A 20,130-nucleotide genomic window follows, 5' to 3' on the forward strand; every position below is an offset into this window, starting at 1 on the left:
TTTAAGTTCCAAAACAATTTACCGATCGAAGAAAACATAAAAAAAATGATCAAAACAATTAAAACATTAAATTTCGTTATATTTAATGTCTCAATGAAAAATACAATGTATTATAGTATAAATGGAAATTATTATTTGTACGTAATAGATGTGAACAATAAAATCATCGAATTAAGAAATAAATCTGTGCAATTAGCAAAAGATTATGTTCAAATGAATGGAAATGTTTCCCCTGAATTATTCGATATATTTAAGGTGAAATTCGTTCCGGTTGTTGAATACATACAACTAAACGTTGATATGAAATGGATATTAGCTATATCAAAAGAATTAAGAAATATGATAACAAAAAGAAAAATTGAAAAGTTAACAGAGAATGTGGTGAGCGCTGATGAATTGGCGTGTAAAATTATGGCTTGCGCTGAGACAAACGCAAAGTTCGGCAACCTGTCAGTGGTCGTGGTCGACGATGCCAAAATTTCCGGTGGTTAATGCCGTAAAGTATTCAATTATTTTGTGTTGATGCGATTTAGTAAAATGTAAAATGTAAAAGATTCTTTTTTGCAAAAAATATTTTTTAATAGATTTCACATCCCTTCGAATCTTTTTTTTTTTTGCTTCTTTTTCTTCTTTTTCTAGGACAGCCCTAATTGCTAATTCGAAAACTTCTTTTACACTTGAGTATTTGTCAACAGAGCATTCGATATAGCCATAAGCACCAATTTTTTCTTTCATTGCTTCCCCTTGTTGTGTTGTAATTATTTCTTGTGATGAGCTATTATCTTTAAGGTCATTTCTCAAATTCGCTAGAATGTATGGTACTCCTTTGCAATACTTCCTAATGTCTCTTATCCAAATCTCATCAACATTACGAAAAGATTCTGGAGAAAAAAGGGAAAAACATATTATGAAAATATCCGTTTGAGAATATGAAAGTGGTCTGAGCTTATCATATTCTTTTTGATGTGATGTGTCCCATACATTCATATTGATATCAAGCCCATTAAAAGTAGTTTTAATTATATATGGATCAACGAATTGAACTTAATAATCGTGGTAAAGTTCATGATTTTGATAGACATATGCCAGTTCAGTTTTACCAACTGTTTCGTCACCAATAATGACGGACTTTATATGCATCTATTAAAGTGTATTTTTCATAAAAACGGTTTATAGTATTTAAAATTTGTGCACTTTTTTCTATGAAATGTGATGTGTTGGCATTTTTTCCAACATTTTGCATAGCTATGCAAAATTTGTGATGAAATTTGGTTGGGCTCTGATTTATCGATAAACCGCTGATAAATGTCAAAACCGTTATCGATATTTCATCGTTATCAGATATTAATCAGATTTTATCGATATTATTCTGATTAAAAAAATCAGTCGTGAAAATGTTAAAAAAATATTTTGGATATATCCCATAGGATTCGATGGGTTGGATTTCTGTTTCGATATATATTGAAAAACATATTTAAATATTCGTAACATTTTTTTCGTGTTGGGTGAATTATTCTTAAAAATAAGTGAGGGATGTGGTAAGTTCAATTTTAAATTAAAATTTGATTTTTTTGAAAATATAACATAGAAGTTCTTGTTCTTACTGTATGCATTAAAAGTTATATGTTTCATATAACGAAAATGCTAATGTTCTCATTTTTTTCCCCGATTCGCAATTTTTTAAAATAAATTGTTTCGTCTCTAACGCAACAATTTTTAATGCATACAATTTGAAATACAATAATAATCACATAAATATATGAAAACATGAGGTGAATGTTTATCTTGTTTTGTTTTTCTTCATTATTCGAACCGGTTTGTATTGAAATTGAATAGTTTATCTTTTATTGAATGAATAACCGTCAATATAAATTATTCTGAAAATAACCGTCACATACAAATGGATGGTGAAAACATTCGATTGATAAGCCATGATGTTAAAAGATTTAACATGGATGTTTCATGTGATAATTTTAAGGGACTTATAATTTCTGATTTACATGTCGGTTATAGATATAAAGTCAAAGATTCTATCAGAATGTTAATGCCTAAAATTCAACAATTGGTTGCAGAAGTTCAACCTACACACTTATTTGTTTTAGGTGATTTAATTCATATTGGATTTAAGCATATTTTTGTTGGTGATTGGACATATTTATTTCAGAAATTTGAGGGAATCAATGTTGAAACTCACATAATTCCTGGAAATCATGAAAAATACATGCGTGGTTTAATCAATACATTTTATTCACAACATGGAAAAGTTTACTTTCATAATGTTGAGTTAATGCATTTAACACCAACTAACGGCACCAGACCCATCGCCATGGGTCATGACTTGCGAAATGATAACAAAGTTCATTCAAATAGAGGATTAAACAGATGGATTAATTTATTAAGGACAAGTTTTCCAAGACTTATCGAACCTGATGCACTCCTTATCCTTGGACATACGCACCAAAACTTTATATCTCAAGACAAACTCACGGTTACAATCGATACTTTTTCCGTTGATTATGGAATACAATACTATGGTGTGCTCCAGCCAAACCAAAATCAAGTTCTTGAACTGAGTGTACATGAATTTGATATGTAAATGGGCTTTAAACGCTTTTGAAAATAATTATTAAAAAACAAATTATTTCATTTTTTTCAAATTCGCCAAATGTTTTAAGTCATATGGAAAATCGTTCTCCTAAGGATAAAAAGAACAATTTATAAAGTCAAAAATGTATAAAAAATAACCAAACGTTTCTTTTTGGATGTGAGCTGGTTGAAAAAATATTTGCGATGGCCACTCGTATTGCTGCTTCCTTCTGTGCCCACTTAAAATATAATTCAATTATAAAATATATTATTAATGAAGAATTAGAAAGAATTTTTGTTAAACATAAATTGAATAATAAGAATAAAATATTCAATACCTAAAGATTTGAAACTAACATTAAGCGATATAATATTATTCCCAGGTATTTCTAAGGAAGATTTTTATTAATAAATTAAAGAATCACCAGCAAGTTGTTTTGATGTAGATAAAATATGGAAAGAATATAGTAAAATAAAGGATCAGCATAGTAGATTTAATATTTATACGATCAGATATATTATATATTATTAATGGCTAATTCTGATATCTTCTTACAACTACGGCAGAAATGCGGAAACGAGATGTAAAAAAATTTGTTATTGATATACAAATGAAAAGGTTCTATAGGTTTACTTTGCTTTAAAAAAAATCCATTTTAAAATTCATATCACATTATTTCAAATTCTTGCAATTTAACAATATAATCTTTTGTGTAATATAATCTCATAAAGGTAGTTGTTAATCAAAAACATATAAAATCTATTAAATTATTACCAAAAAACATATTTATTATAGTAAATTATAATATTATATTTTTTTAATATGCTTACTACAGATTCCAAGCAAGCTAAAGTTTTGCTTGTAACTTTATTAAAATGGAAAATGAACTGTTTCGTTTTCTAAACGACGAAGCAACTGATGAAATTCTTATTATATAAGAAAGAAACACCTTAAGAACAATTGTAGATGTAAAAATCAATGAAATCAAATAGATTCTTATAAAAATCCTGTATGATCCTTGTCATGTTGTTTCCAACAATTTTTTGAAGTTTTTCTTATAGTGCAATTTATAATATTAATGTATTTATGCATTTAAATTTTGCTTTGTGATTATATTTGTTATTAGGTAAAATGTATATTGCGATTTTGATGATTTTCATATGTTTGTATGTTTATATTAACTTTTGTTTTGGAAATTTTCTTTCGAATGTTTTCTGCGAACATTTGATCTTCGAGTTGATTTTGATTATTAGCAATACTCGCTTCATTTCCATTTCTTATTGAAAATGAAGATTTAATGTTTATAGAAGAGGAATATGGATTAGAATTTTCATTTGTACTTTTTTCAAGAAGTAAATTTACTATTTCTATGTGACCATTTTGTTGTGCAATTTGAATTGCTGCCAAATATTATTAAAACATATTCCAAATTATTAAAACATATATCGAATTATTAAAACATATATCAAATTATCAAAACATATTCCAAATTATTCAAATGAATATTTTTTGCATTAACATCAATTCCTTTTTGTTCTAAAATATGTTTCATAAGTTCAACATTTACTGATTCTGAAGCAAATGGCAAAATATTTTTTGGAATTTGGTTATTTTGAAGGAAACAATTAACGAGATATAAATTTCCATTTCTTGCTGATTCGTTTATATTATCAGCATTAATATTAATTCCTTTTTCTTCCAAAAATGCTAAAATATCATAATTATCTTTTTGAATACAAAGATCTATCAAATAATGTGTGACTTTAGGCGTTTTTGGCTTTGATTGTATTTTTTCTAATTTATTATCATAAATATATTTAAAGATATCATTTTGATGAAATTCAATTGCTGTTTCATATGCATCTTTAAATGATGAATGATTTTGTTCACACAAATGAATGATTTCTTCATTTCCACCTGCAACTGTATATTTACCTGTGTTATTTACATTTGAATTATTCATAAGTAAATATTTAAAACATTTAACTGATCCAAAGAATGCTGCATAATCAATTAATGTAACATTTTCTTGATTAATAAATGAACACCTTTCATAAAGTGATGGTTCGATTGTTTGGTTAAAATCAAAATTACTTTGTGATGATATTTCTTGAAGTTTTTCTATTTCATCATTTCGAATTATTTTTGCAATTTCATTTGAATTTACTCCTTCTCTAATTAATTTCTTATGAAGCTCCCAATCATTATTTGATAGTTCTTCATAATGATCCATAAAGTATTTTTCTATTGGAGCATTTCCATTAGACCCAAATGAAAAATGGTTTTGGTTTTCTTCTTTTGGTTTATAATGAGCAAAATATTTTGAATCAATGTTTTTAGTGATATTTTTATCAATAAAATTTTGTTCAATCATTTGTTCTATTAAATAATATGATTCTTGTGTGTTCATTGTAGTTATGTGTTTGATAAAAATTGTTATTAATTTAACGATGTTTTGATTAATTTCTTCTTCTTTTGTTTGAAGTGTCTTTAAAAAATTTAAGTAAATATCAAATACTTGTTTTCGCGATGAAAATGCATTATAAACGATGTCACTTATAATAATATTAAATGTGTGAGGATAATTTGAATCCAATAATTCCAATATTTTTATAAACGGAAGGCTGGGAGTTTTCTTCGGTTAAACTGAATATAATTTTCTCAAGCTTAATTAAGAATTTCAAGCATGATAAATTATTCAAATTTTTATCAGTGTTTGTGATAGGAAGACCATCATTAGGAATGTGATTTGGAGAAATCATATAAAATGAAACTAAACATCCTGAGGCGAAATTTGAAAACTTAAAATTTAAAAATTAATGACATTTTTATTGATTATAATTTTTTTTGGAAATTTTTAAAGACTTTAACAAAAAATGTATTTCTATCCAAATACTATTAATAAAGATCTTATGTCATATATATATAAATATATGCTTGAACAAGAAACAATTTTTGCGTACTGTGGAATGTATACGCACTTTTATACGCAAAAAGGTTTTGAATGATTATATGGTTGTATACGATAAATATTTCCTTTCAAAACATTGCCCAAATTTCCGATCAGTTTCTTCAGAAAACCGAACCCGGTTACGATATTTGAATGATGTATTCAAAAGTGGGCATACCGTTTGATTTAAAAAGTGCTTTGCAACATACAAACAAAAATGGATGAAGATTGGGAATATTTCATTGAAACTCCTCCTAGTTATAGGAAGAGCTACAACTCCCTAAACGAGCAAAGCCAGTATGGTATGCTTAAAATTCCAAGATTTGAAGCACCAGCAAATCCTCCAATTCCAGTTATTAATAGACCTGATGGAGAAGCTACTTCTCCTTCTGAGCTCGAAAGTAGGTCGGTGGAAGTTTACGGTCTTGAAAAAAAGTATACTCAAGAAAATATTGATGAATTAATTAATCCACCAATTGTGATTAATTACTTCGAGATGAACAAAGATGGATCACTACACATCGAGTTCTATGATTTAAGACACTCTATAATGTTTCGCAACATGTTTAATGGAATGAAAATAGGTGATCGTGAAATCGAAGTTAAATATTCTATTCCAAAATCACTTCCAGGGTCAGAGCCTGTAAATAATGGAACTATTGTTTTATTCCATTTGACTCCAATGATTAATAATCAACAATTATCAAAATTATTTTCGAAATTTGGTGAAATCAAACAAATTCGCGGAACACCACAGAAGCCAATGCAGAGATTCATTGAATACTGGGACACAAGAGGATCTGCTGAAGCTGTCAAGGAAATGGATGGGGTATCAATCAACGGTGCAAAAATTTCAATTAAATTCTCTGTTCCAGGTGGCCTTAGGAGGAAGGCTTTTGTGTAATTACGGCAACTGTCTAGGCAATAAACAGAATCTAAGATGATAATTTTTTTTGTTACACACAGTACCTTTGGAATGTTGTATTTTAAAAGTTCAAATGTTACCACTGAACACTGAAATCATTATTGTGAGATATTCATCAAAAACAAGCTAAACTCATTACCTGAAGATCTTCCTCAAACATTTTTCATGCCGTTCACAAATTTGAATGAGATAATTTTCTTAAGTTTACATGATTTATCGATAAAATGATTCAAATTTTTTTGGGCCGCCCTAAAAAAATTATCGTTTCATTCCATATAATGAAAAAGAAATTATTTTTTCAAACTTATTTACTAAAGAGTTAATTTTTCAGCTGGTAGTTGAGGAACATACCATATCTTTTTGGAGGAATCTGGAAAATCCAAATCGCTTTTGTTTTGATGAATCGTGGTTGTGAGTTGCATGAGTTGTATGTGCTTTTGATCAATGTCTTGAAGCATATGATCTACTTGCGTTTGTATTGTGAAAACTTGATTTGATAAAAATGTACATTCATCAATTAGTTTTTTGATTTCTTGTGCTTTTTCTTCATCTGGATTAATATCCATTAGAATGTTTGCTAAGTTATCTGCGCTAGAAAGGAGTTGCACTTTCTTTTCGAGAGTTAATGAATTGAGTGCAGAAATTTTTGGCCTTGCTCTATTTGATAGGAATCTAGCTTGATTTTCTATTTCACGTTGAATTTTTGCCTTACAATTCGTGATTTGTGAATAATTATTGGAAGCTTTTGCAAAAGCTTTCTTTTCTTTTTCTACTTCACAATGAGTGTCTTCGATGAAAGAATCTATTGCAGCAGGTCGAGGTTGTGATAAAGAAATTGTTGAAAAATCTGCTAAAGATAAGTTAGATAAGCTATTCATCTCATAGTGTTGTTCAATACGATCCCTATAAAATGCAAGCTTTTGATTCATGTCAGCCCTCTCTTGTAATAGATTTTTTATGTCATTGATTAGCTTTTCTCTCTTGTTCATGAATGAGGAGACCGTTAAAGAGATTTTCGAAGCAAATTTTCATTGTCCTGAACTGTTTTATCTGCTTATAAGGAAGTAAAGTTTATTTCGATAGGAAAAAAAGATATAAGGAAGACGTAAAAAATAAAGAGATGTTGTGAAATCAGAAAAATTGAAAAGCAGTCATCACTCTTTGTTTATTCATTCTTTTCTTTGATCATCTTAAGAATTTCAGATTCACCTGCATCGATGATTGTGATAACTGATGAGCGGAAATACTTACCACAGGCTGTTCCAAGATCAACATTGTCACCATCAAAAGGAAGAATATCACATTGGCTGAGCATAGCGTAGTATTCAATGAGGGACTTTTGTGATGGTGCAATATTTGAAGCAAAGATAACGAGTTTTGCTTGACCGGAACGAAGTGTCCTTAATGTCTGTTCAATGCCAAGGCTATACTTTCCGGACTTGGTAACGAGACTGAGGCTGCTGATGATTGATTCACGTGCTTTGGTAATGTTCTTACGTCCCATTTGGATAAAGGCCAGACCAAAACCGTCAACCGAAGCGGTTTCTATCGTCATTGTTTTACTTTTTTGTTTTAAGTTTCATTCCTCTTCAAGATCTAAAATGAACATTTGGTAGATCAATATGCAAAATTTATGCCATTTTTAGCCACGTTTAGTGAAATTAATTTTTTAAATCTCAAAAAAAAAATGTGAGATTTCATAAATTCTAGTTAAATACTCATAACATATTATTACTATTTGTTTTGCTGAATGATGGGATGTGAACGGATGAAAGAAGTTTAAACATAAGATTTTTATTTAGTTAATTATTCATAACCAAAAATTTTATCTTTGATTTTCTAAACAATCTAATTATAAGCCTTGAGTTTGAAGATATTTTGTCTCAACTTTTAATTATTATTGATTTAAATTTTCAAAAAAAAAATTAAATCTTTTACCTACTCTATGAAATGTGCGGCATTGCCTTTGCATGAAATAAAAACTATTTTTCATGCCTATTAATGCCATTGCTGGTCTTAGGATGGAAACAAACACATGCTTGTCTCTGCAATTGCTTCCACTTTTACAATTATTCATTCAAAAAATTGGCCGATAGAAGCTGCTTCAAAAACTTAAGTTAAGGATCACAAAAAATGATTCCATGTTTACTTACATTGGCGTTAATGGAATCAAAAAAGATTCCTGAATACCCCAAATCAGGTGTTTTATTCTTTGAATCATTTGATGGAAGAGCTGATTATCATGGTTGGGAGACATCCTCTTTGCCAAATTATACTGGTCAATGGAAAGTACAAACTCCTCCAAAACCCAGATGTGATCTTTATGAAAGGATGTTATTTCTTACAACGAAAGAAAAATATTCTGCAATATCAACCATATTTAAAAATCCAGTCGAAATTAACGAAAATCCCTTTATTTTGCAATTTGAAATGCGTGCAGTAAATAATATCACATGTAGTGGTGGGTATATCAAATTATTTACAGATCCAAATTTCAATCCAAAAACATTTTCAAACGAAACCAAACATTTCATAATGTTTGGTCCCGATATTTGTGTTGGAAAGAATCGGGTTGCTTTTCTTTTCAATCATCAAAATCCCAAAACTAAAACAATAGTTGAGAAATCTTTAATCAAACCACCAACAACTCCAAAAGATGATTTTAATCACCTTTTCACACTTATTGTTCGACCCAATGGTCGTTACAGAATTCTTGTCGATAATGTTGAGAAAAAATCGGGTGATTTCATTGATTCATTTGATCCTCCAATAATTCCTCCTCGAAGTATTCCAGACCCTAACAAACAAAAGCCATTCGATTGGGATGATCGCGAGTACATAGAAGATCCATCTTTTCGTGAACCAACAGATGATAATAATAATAATCAACCAATTTTAATACCAGATCCCGACAATCTATCACCACCAAAAGGATGGCTTATAGACGAGCAGCCTTACATTGATGATCCGAGCATTTCGAAACCTCCTGAATGGGATGATTCAATTCTTGGAAATTGGATACAACCAAAAATTCCAAATCCAAAATGTAAAAGAGCTGTTGGATGTGGAGAATACGTAACACCACTTGTTGCTAATCCAAATCATCCCAAAAATTGGTATCCAAGGTATATTCCAAATCCGAATTACAAAGGAAAATGGACTCCACCACTCATTGATAATCCCGAATATTTTGAAAATCCAAAGTCCTTTGCTTTCCCACCAATTTATGCTCTTGGTTTTGAACTTCATAATGCTGATAAAGAAATTGGTTTTAATAATATATTGATTGCTAACAATGAAAAAGAAGTTATTGATTGGAATAAAAAATTCTTTGCGTCTAGACATAACCACCAGCTTCAGGAATCAAAGCCATTACAGACGCCAACGCCAGAAAGAAAAAGAAATGAAATGACCGACCATTTATCGAATCAAAAAGTTTCGGTTTTGCGTGCTTCACTTTGGCAAATTGCTGATTCTTGGAAAGATTTATATAACGAAGACAAATTTTTAACATTAACATTAACACTTAGTGCAATAATTTTGCCAACACTTTTGATGTGTTTTTGCGCAAGAAGAATAAATCGTGATTTCAGTGAAATTTATGAAGAAGAGGAAGAGGAGGAAGAAGAAGAAGAAAAGGTTTCAGATTAGAATTATTTATTAAAATGTTGTTATTATTTATCTTTTTTTAAAATTTTTGTAATCTTCCATATAAAGTAGTCAAAAAATTCATATGTTTACATGCCGTTTTCTGAGTTTATTTGTCCGCGAACGTTTTTCTCAATTCCGGTAATTTTTGACAAAGTTGACTTAAAATAAACTTCGGAATTATGGTTTAAACAATTGAATTTTAAAATAATTCAATTCAGGATTTTTGACACAAGGAGGTGATGACCCGTCAAATCACAGATTCAACAGAAATACAATTACTTTTGGAAGACCAACTTCAAAGCGAAGAACGTAGGAGTACAGAATTGAAGAAGCGCATTGCTGATTTGAAAACAAATTTGAAACAAACAAATCTTTTAGTAGGAGGAACTACCGAGGTTGTAATTGGAGATGACGTTACCCTTTCGATCGGTTCATCTCGTAAAGAAGGACATATTAACACCAACTGTAATTTTGCTTCATTCCTGAAATTTGTTCAAGTATCTATTCCAACAGGGAAAGAATTTGGTTTCCGTGATGATCAAGGTCGTGTCATATATCTTCAGAGTAATCAAGATATCAAATTTATGTTCACATGGTATTTTGGACATGAAGCTAAAAGTATTCCAATTGTTTCCATTCCACCACCAGACGTCGCAGCTATAAAAAGGCGTAAAGTGTCCAAAGAAATTCCATACAAAGAAGGAAGCGCAGTTTTCAGATGTGAAATTTCAGGATCAGAAAAGCCATTATTTTATCTTGTTATTCCTTCAAATTATAATTACACTGAAGGAAAGAACTATCTCCAAAGCATTTTTGGGCCCATTACATCACTTATGTTTGCTGATGCTGATGAAGATATAATCACTGTTGACACTAACGAATCATGGAAATATTGCATTGGGACAGGTGTTAAAATGTCTAAGATCGGAAGGTATAGTCTTCTCCTTATACAAACCTCTAATTAAGCAATGCGTTTATCATTAATAAAATCTATGAAACTACCTGTAAATGATCCGATTGTTAAGCATACTGAGTTCGGAAGGGGTGGGTATTTCCAAAAAATTTTCCAATCGAGTGGAAATGGAACTGATCCAATCAAAAGTCCGATTTGTGAAAAGAAAATTTCATAGGTCCAACCATATGTTGCAAGTGGTGCAACACAAACAGGACCAAGGAAAAGTGATATAAGAATCCATTTTACGGGTGAGAAAATTCCAATAATTATTGTGATCAAAAAAAATGTTATGATTGATGACAAAATGATAGCAAACGCTTCCATTACTGTTTTTCTATTGTCACGTATAGAGATTATTAAGAATGGAAATCTTAAAATAAAATGAATAACAAATATATAGGGATAAAAAGTTTTAATTTTACCTATAATAATGATAAACATAACTAAAAAAAACTGAATTGAAGAAATAGACAATAACTTTGGTGCAATACATCTCTCATGTAACATAAAATTCTGATTTTATGAAGCTCAAAAAACCATTATTTATTTAGAACATTTTACAAGCTTAATAATGTGTTTCATCGAAAGCATCGTTGGTCTAATGGTAGAATCCAGGCTTCCCAAGCCTGGGGTCCGGGTCCCATTCCCGGGCGATGCAATTTTTTGTTCTTTCATTTTGAGTAAAATTGGACCGATCGCTCCAAAGTTTTTCTTTTAATTTAAATTTTTCACAATTTTGATTTTTTCTAAAGAATTTAATGCGGAGTTTTTTTGAATTTTTTGTACGTTAAATTCATACAAATTTATCGAAATGGAAATTTTGGTTACTTTTGACATTGATGGAACATTAATAGCCTTTGGTGGTGAATCTGCAAAACATCCAATGGCTTTCAGAGATGCTATAAATGAATTATATTCTCTAAATATCACTGAACTTCCTGAAAAATATATTAATCAAAATACAGCTGGATGGACAGATGCACTTATTTCTAAAGAAATGATAAAAAAATCTGGTAGAAATCCATCTCAAGAAGAAATGCAAAAAATGCAAATGATTGTTGAAAAGAATTTTATTTCATCAGCAGAGCCTAATTTTAATGTATTACCCGGTGTTCCTTTATTTTTGTCTAAGCTAAACGAAATATCGAATTTAAAAATTGGTCTTGCTACCGGAAATTATGAAAAAATTGCATGGAGAAAACTTGAACTTTGTAAACTAATACAATATTTTCCTGATCATTTTGGTGGTTTTGGAACATCTTTTGATAGGAAAACAGTAATTACTGATGCTTATTTAAATGGGTTGAAAATCAATCATAATTCAGATTTTAAAATGAAAATTCATATTGGCGATACAAGTAATGATGCAATTTCTGCTGGCCAAGCTGATTTTAAAGCAATGATTGTTACCACAGGCCGCCAAAAAGACGGATTTCCGCCAAATGCATATGTTTTCACTAATTTTGAAAAAGATTTAAATGAAATGATAAACTTTATTAATTCAAATCAACCTTAGTAAATGTTTTTTTATATTTTTAGAAATATTTTTTCATAAAAATTTTTAGGGTCATTAGGAAGGAAATTCCTGATTATTAAACTTTTTGCAATATTTTTAGAACCCCAGAATTCGCTACCATCAATGGTAATGAATATGTTATCTACAAAGAAAACTTTAAATTAAAAATGAATGCATACATAAGCACAAATTAAAGGCGCTGTATGTAGATGAGTAAACAAAAAACCATTATACTTATTTTCACAAGACATTTTATAAATTGTACTCAAGATGAAATGAGAAATTTCAAGTTTTAAATCTTTAAAAATTAATTAATACTATAGATCTTCCGAAGATATAAAATGTCTATAGTATTATTTTGAAGAAATAATCATTCCAAAGTGATAAAAGAGTTTAAAAAAATAAAAAATAAAAATAAAAAAAAAATTAACTTTAAAGAACAATATTTACCAAAAATTTTATTTCAAGTTCTGTTATAGCAATTTGATATATTACACCATTTAATAAAAGACAACTTTTGTTTTCCCATATAATGCGTCAGTTGGACTATCTATTATTCTCTTCTTCGGCAATCGCATTGCTGATGGAATCGTTCTCAATGCTTTTGGAAATATTTGGTCGAAAACGTGTGGAGTCGGTTCGATTGGATGAATGAATCCGCATTCTTCGCCTTGAGGGCATTGGTTGTTATTATAATCATTACAAAACCCATACGAAAGTCTTTGAACCGGCGCAAGTGTTACTTCAATTCTTCTCCCGGCATAATATTGGCCATTTAATGCTTCTCTTGCTGTATATGCCCCTTCTGCTTCATGAAATAACGCTACTACATTTCCATGTAAATGGTCACATTTATTGCCAACAATTACCATATTATCAAGTTGACCAAATTGCATGAGCATTTGGGCAACATCAAGGAAAAATGAATTAATTATTCTCATCCTCATTTCCTGATCAATTTCAATCGTGGATGGTGGTAGAGCACTTATAAAAATATCAGGATCTGGAAAAATATGATGTAAAACTATTGCTCGACTAAGTGGAAGCTCACGATGTGATTTATTGCAAAGATCGCCTTTTGCACAACACCCAACTTTTTCAAATAAAGAACAAAGTGTTGTATCCTTTTCATCTGATGAGCTTTTTTTCATTTTCTAATGAACGTTTGGCTCATAGCAAAATTGTTACTTTTCAGTAAAGTAATTAATTTATTTTCTGTTAGAAACAATCGTCAAAAAAAAATGAAAATACGTTATTAGATGGAGGAAAGAGAGGACTCAAATGAATCTGAGTCCACTACAATTTCATCTGTTTTTGATGAATTTGAAGTACAAAAATGTCAAACACCAATTGGCCATCATGAGTATACTGATTTATTATTTCCATCTCATCCAAATCCTCATTATGAAAATCTTAGAAGAACACTTGCTCGACGCAAAGGTAGAAGCAAAAATGACTTAGCGGCAATTAAAATACAAAATGTTTTTCGTCAATATTATGTTCGTCAAAAATTTTTAAAACTCATTAAAAAAGCTCGAGAAATGCAAGCCGAACCTGCACGTATATATTTTAATGTTCTCCTTCTTAATTCATTTATTAGTAGTGTTGATCGAAATTCTCTTCTCAAAAACATTCAAAATACGTTCAAAATCAAAAACAAACAATTTGTACCAATTGAATTTTATCCAACAATCGGCTTAATTACTGTACCACGTGAAATTGACATTAATAAATTACATCAATTTGTTAGATTATTTTATCGATCACTTCTTAAATCTTACTTATTAGAATGGCTAATAGTAACAAAGAAATCCCAAAAAGAGTGTAAAATGTTATCCCGTTTAAGTTTTGATCAAGTTGGTTGTTTTCAATCATGTTTTAAATTCTGGGCATATTACGCTAAAAACAAACATTCGATACCGTCCAAACTAAACACAACGATTCCATCTATTTTATATTATCAAAAACGTCAAATTGAGCGTGAACAATTACAAGACAAAGCTCGAAACAATTATATCTTTCGCTTAAAGAAGAAAACATTTGAATCATTTCGCAAAGTTTTATTAACAAAAGAAATCAAAAAGAAACGTGAAGAACGTTCGAAAGAATTTCATCAACATATATTAATAAAGCGATCTTTTTCAAGTTGGATGCGTTTTATGAGTATTCAACAATCTAATTATAATATGACTCGATATGTATTTCTTAAATGGTTTCAAGTTATTCAACATATTAAACATATCGAAATGTTAATTAGTTCGTTTCAAAAACGTCATCAGTATTATCAAAAGCGAATGATTATGAATGTCTTTTATAAGAATTGGAAAATTTCACAATGTTTACAAACATATTCATATTTAAAAATACAAGAAAAACCTTCGCTTGCATTATATTTTGCATCGATATTATTAAAAGATAAAAACACTGAATATATTTCACATTCCTTTTGTTCTTGGCTTTCTTTGATTAGACGTAAAAGACATTGGAGGAATTTTATAATAAAAAATATTTCTCTTCAAAATAAGCCAACTTTAACAAAATGTTTTGAGACATTAAAAGGTATAAATGTTATTCCTACGAAACAAAATAATATTAAATTATATTCCCCTAAATTTAAAGAAGATACATTTATAAGTTATCAACAATCTATGAATGATGAAATACATTTTATTGATTATAAAAAATCATTAAAAGAAAGAATTCCATTAAATGTGATTGAGCAATTAGAAAATTCTAATGATAACATAAATAAACAACATAAAATTTTATTAAATGCTTGGAAACAACAAAAAAATGATTTTTCTTTATTCATGAGAATTATTTTAATTCATGCTGCTAAATGTCAATCGAAAAAACTTAAAGAATCAGAAACAATTGAAGAAAAATGTTTCCGAGAATATAAAAAAGCAATTTCATTATTCATACAATTAAACATTGCTTCTAATAATAAATTTAAAACTGCTTTAAGAGTCATTGATGAAAATAATAAAAGAGCTTCATCAAATCGAAAACAATGTATTCGAAGAGATGAACTTTTAATTTCTGCTTATTATTCACATATGAATGCAATAGATTTACATAATATTAATGATTCTTTTAAGATAGAAAATGAATTTCAAATATTTTCTAAAATTAAAAATGTTACAAATGAACTTTCATTAAGTTTTAAACCTTTAATAAACATAATAAAAGTTGCTTCTGCTATTGAACAACCTAATTCTAATAAGTTTATATATGTAAATGGTTGTAGAACAAAACCAACGAATTATAAAAATGAAATTATACAAATTCATAATAAAATTCAAAGTGATATCTTAAGAACAGAAATTGGTCATGAAATAGCTTCACGTTTCGATATGTTATTAGGCCTACAAAAGAATATAAATAATAATATACTTGGAACTAAATCTAATTCTAGAATCGAATCATATTCTAAAAGTAATAAAGAAATATTTCCATTAACAAAACCAAAATCATATTTAAATGATTTACTTCAATCGAAATTCCCGATTTTAAATAAAAGACATCAAAATATTAATGATTTAAATGATGAAGAAAATGATAATAATAATGATAATGATAAAGTTATATTACGTTATGATGATTCTTTCGATAATTTCGATATACATGATTCTTCTTCTACTAATTTCATTACAATCGAACGTTCGAAAGAATCAATGCATTTTGATGCTATGTCAAGTTTGCAATCATTAATGAGTAATGCAAGTTCAACAGTATTTAATACCATAAAAGAGAAAGAAAAGCAAAACAAAATACTGAATCAAAATGAAACTTTAGAAGAAATAACTGAAAATAATAACAATAATAATATTGATGAATTAAAATCCGAAGAAAATGAAAACTTAATAACAAATAAACATAAATTATCAATACAAATTGATCCAATTAATATGAACGAAGGTTTTGATGATGATACAATGATATCATTAAGTCATTCGAAACCTTTAGCATCACCAAACACATCTAAAAAATATAAAATTTTTCTTGATATATTATTTGGTAATTCTACAACATTAGAAATGAAAAACAATACAAATCTTCAACGAATCCGTAAACAAATTCTAAATGAATATCGCCTTAGAAAACCATCGATTTCAGAAAATGGAATTATTACAAAGAATGAAATTCGACCTGTTTCAAGTTTAGCCGAATTTTATCGTGAAGAAGTTGATAAATCACAACAAAACAATAAAAATGATAATGAAAATGATTCAAATGTATCATCACGAAATACATTAAGACGAAGAGAATCAATTATACCAAAAGATAATACTAAAAAACAATTCGAATGTAAACAAAATAGTCGAAGATATCGAATAAATAAAACAAATAAAAATGATAATACGAATTCTGATAAAGATTTCGATAATTATTTTGATGATTCTTTTCGCGAAGATTTACTTAATAAAAATTCGTCTTTTTATGATGGAATTAAAGGATTAGAAAGTTTAGTCGATATAAATGATGAAGAAGATGAAAATAATAACAATAAAAGTAATAAAAATTTAGAAAATGATTTAAATAATGAAAACATTAATAAAAAGAATATTTATAATGAGAATAATAAACTTACAAATGAGAAACTTAAAAAAGTAATGGGAAAATATATTATTCAATCAATCGATAATAAAGATGAATATTATCCACTTGTAGATATTGATGATGATGATGAAAATAATCCTTTTAATAAAAGATTAAATGGTAATAAACAAAATACCAAAATAATAAATCAAAATAAACAAAACCAATTAAATAAAAAACGTAAGAAAATGTTACAAAAACAATTTAGTAATAAAACGCCAATTGTTATCCCTGAAACTCATGAACTTACACCTTCAATGAAAGAAATAATTAAACAAAATGGTTCTTTTGCTCAATTACATTATAACGAAGGGAAATCAAAACTTATACATGCTAAAGCTAATTATCAACCTTATCAACCGATTTATAAACTTGACAAAGGGTCAAAAAATGGAAACTCAAATGAGAATAATGAATTTGGTATTGATGGTAAAGTTGTATCATTTAAAAGTGGTAAAAGACAACTTGGAAATCAAACTTATAATTTTAATAGCGTTAGAATCGCTCAAGGTAAACATAAGACTTTTATGAGACCTGTGATTCCGCCATTAAAAGAAAACTCTACAATTGTAACAAATAAATTAAATGATTTGAACTTTTTGACAATTAAAATTCTTCAAATCATTAAAAATAATGGAAAAGATTTCGACAATTTAAAAAGAAAAATCCAAACAACATTAAATAATAATCAAAAAAATGAGTTAAAAAATGACTTATTATATGATAAAGTTCAATATATTTATCAAAATTTTATTTTAAATAATAAAATTAAAGAAACGGTCGATGCTCTCGTAAAGCTCTCAATTGACGATCCATCGTTCGGGGTATACCTCTCAAAATCAATTGAAAAATTGAATACAAAATACGTTGAAAATACGAAAGAAAATAAAAAAATAAACTTTACTGAAACTAATTGGATGGCTGATATTCCTTCAAGTTATAAAGCAGTTGCACTTCAATACAATCAAAATGCTTCTTCATTGGACGCATTGGTTGCTCCAACATATGAAACTAAACATAATTCAGCTAAAAGAAAACAAAATCATTTTATGGATTCGAAAAATAGGCCTAATTGGGATGATGTGCTTTCTCAATATGATATGAATGAAATGCTTTTGGTTGTACCACTTGTTGTACCTGAAAAAGTTGTTGATAACTTTATCAATGAATATAAATCTAAATGATGTACATTTGTTTATTAATAAATGGTTTATATGTTTTATTTTGGTTGAGAATATCCACTCCAACCTGAGCCCCATTGCCCACTACCCCAACCGCCGCCAGTTTGTGTTGCACTTTTATTGCCTCCGAAAGTACTCCCTGATGTAGCCCAACTATTTCCTGGTTGCTGGGTACTGGGTGTGGATGATGCAGCCCAACTATTTGTTGGTTGCTGATTACTGGGTGTGGATGATGAAGCCCAACTATCTGCTGTTTGCTGATTACTGGGTGTGGATGATGCAGCCCAATTATTTGATGATGTCTGAGCATTGGTTGAACCCCAACTACTTGTTGTTGATGGTTGAGTGTTCGAAGTATTTCCTGAACCCCAACTACTTGTTGTTGATGGTTGAGTGTTCGAAGTATTTCCTGAACCCCAACTACCTGTTGTTGATGATTGAGTGCTTGAAGTATTTCCTGAACCCCAACTACTTGTTGTTGATGATTGAGTGTTCGAAGTATTTCCTGAACCCCAACTACTTGTTGTTGATGATTGAGTGTTCGAAGTATTTCCTGAACTCCAAGCGCTTTTTGATGATTGGTCACTCGAAGAACTGGTTGCGCTCCAACCACTTCCTGTTGATTGACTATTGGAATTAGCTGGAGCTCCCCAGCTATCTCCTGATGATTGATTATTATTTGCACTTGATGAATTGGCTGTGCTAAGCGAAGGTTGGCTGGTTGTTTGTGTGTTAGTTTGGAGAGCAGGGGCACCCCAACCGGTTGGGGCCTTTTGGGGTGGCGGCGGTTGTGCTGGTGTGGTAGATGGGGCACCCCAAGAATTTGATGTGGTGTTTGATGTTGTAGCATTATTTTCTGATGGTGTCGATGTAACGGAGGCGAACGGGTTGTGGGAAGTCGAACTTGTTGAAGGCGTTTGTGAAGTTTGTGTAGAGGGAGTTTGATCGTTTGCTGGAGGATTTGGTGTTGTATTCTCAGTACTAGAAGATTGAGTTGCAGGTGATTCTGTCTTGGCCTCACTCGAATTAGTAGATGAAGGTGTTGTTGTTGGAGATAATGAAGGAATTGTTGGTAAATTGAAAAGTGATGGAGATGGTAATGATTCGCTTGAAGACTGTGTTGCTGGTGCTGAGTCTTTAGTTTCAGTAGTATTGGTTTGCGATGGAAAACTAAATGTATTTGCCGAAGGGAAATTAAATGAAAATGCTGTAGATGATGTTGTTGAAGAATCTGTAGACGAAGTATTATTTTTAGACGGTGATCCGCTTAAATTAAAATTAAATGCTCCACCAGTAGATGATGTTGAATTCGAGTCAGTCATTGCAATTGATATATTTGAGAAGGAAAATGAATTGGATGATGATGAACTTGTTGATGAAGTGGTTGGTTTTGCAAAAGAAAGAGAATTTACTTCATCAGCTTTCTTTTCCTTTTTTATAATGATGGGCTCAACAATTTCTGGTGATATATGTTTCTTTCGTTTTTTTACAAGTTCATTTAGAGGTGCAATTTTTAAAACTTCGGGCTCAGATTCTTCGCTATCCATGTCGACGGAAATTGCAACGTCAACAAGTTTTCTTTTTAATTTGTGAATACTTGGCATAAAACATGTTTCAACATCTACTTTTGGCAATGATGTGCTTTGACTAAAATTCATTGAAAGAACTGTGCTTTTAGTTTCTTCATTTTGGACCCAATGAAAAAGTCTTCCAATGAAAGACATTGATGATTTAGATTTGCACTTTTGTGGTCATAGTCGTTA

The 20,130-nt window shown here is 29.6% G+C and overlaps 7 protein-coding genes across 7 annotated transcripts; 3 read left to right on the top strand and 4 right to left on the bottom strand.

Annotated features, from left to right (window-relative positions):
* Nucleotides 1–5,754: 5,754 nt before the first annotated feature.
* GO595_003875 (protein MEI2-like 2) lies at nucleotides 5,755–6,441 on the top strand (the record flags this gene model as incomplete). The annotated part of the gene is made up of 1 exon (XM_067916943.1): nucleotides 5,755–6,441. The coding sequence occupies one exon, from the start codon at nucleotides 5,755–5,757 to the stop codon at nucleotides 6,439–6,441; it is 687 nt and encodes a 228-aa protein (XP_067776162.1).
* A 332-nt stretch (nucleotides 6,442–6,773) lies between these two features.
* On the bottom strand, nucleotides 6,774–7,451 carry GO595_003876 (uncharacterized protein; the record flags this gene model as incomplete). The annotated part of the gene is made up of 1 exon (XM_067916945.1): nucleotides 6,774–7,451. One exon carries the CDS (start codon nucleotides 7,449–7,451, stop codon nucleotides 6,774–6,776), a length of 678 nt encoding a protein of 225 aa, XP_067776163.1.
* Nucleotides 7,452–7,627: 176 nt separating this feature from the next.
* Nucleotides 7,628–7,966, bottom strand: GO595_003877 (60S ribosomal protein L30; the record flags this gene model as incomplete). The annotated part of the gene is made up of 1 exon (XM_067916946.1): nucleotides 7,628–7,966. The coding sequence occupies one exon, from the start codon at nucleotides 7,964–7,966 to the stop codon at nucleotides 7,628–7,630; it is 339 nt and encodes a 112-aa protein (XP_067776164.1).
* A 659-nt stretch (nucleotides 7,967–8,625) lies between these two features.
* Nucleotides 8,626–10,113, top strand: GO595_003878 (Calreticulin family protein; the record flags this gene model as incomplete). Its single annotated transcript, XM_067916947.1, has 1 exon — nucleotides 8,626–10,113. One exon carries the CDS (start codon nucleotides 8,626–8,628, stop codon nucleotides 10,111–10,113), a length of 1,488 nt encoding a protein of 495 aa, XP_067776165.1.
* A 239-nt stretch (nucleotides 10,114–10,352) lies between these two features.
* On the top strand, nucleotides 10,353–11,078 carry GO595_003879 (uncharacterized protein; the record flags this gene model as incomplete). Its single annotated transcript, XM_067916948.1, has 1 exon — nucleotides 10,353–11,078. One exon carries the CDS (start codon nucleotides 10,353–10,355, stop codon nucleotides 11,076–11,078), a length of 726 nt encoding a protein of 241 aa, XP_067776166.1.
* Nucleotides 11,079–13,084: 2,006 nt separating this feature from the next.
* Nucleotides 13,085–13,735, bottom strand: GO595_003880 (splicing factor U2af small subunit B-like; the record flags this gene model as incomplete). The annotated part of the gene is made up of 1 exon (XM_067916949.1): nucleotides 13,085–13,735. One exon carries the CDS (start codon nucleotides 13,733–13,735, stop codon nucleotides 13,085–13,087), a length of 651 nt encoding a protein of 216 aa, XP_067776167.1.
* Nucleotides 13,736–18,405: 4,670 nt separating this feature from the next.
* Nucleotides 18,406–19,914, bottom strand: GO595_003881 (uncharacterized protein; the record flags this gene model as incomplete). The annotated part of the gene is made up of 1 exon (XM_067916950.1): nucleotides 18,406–19,914. The coding sequence occupies one exon, from the start codon at nucleotides 19,912–19,914 to the stop codon at nucleotides 18,406–18,408; it is 1,509 nt and encodes a 502-aa protein (XP_067776168.1).
* Nucleotides 19,915–20,130: the final 216 nt, after the last annotated feature.

This window comes from Histomonas meleagridis (assembly GCF_020186115.1).
Source record: "Histomonas meleagridis strain 2922-C6/04-10x chromosome Unknown contig_23, whole genome shotgun sequence".
Taxonomy (NCBI): Eukaryota; Parabasalia; order Tritrichomonadida; family Dientamoebidae; genus Histomonas; species Histomonas meleagridis.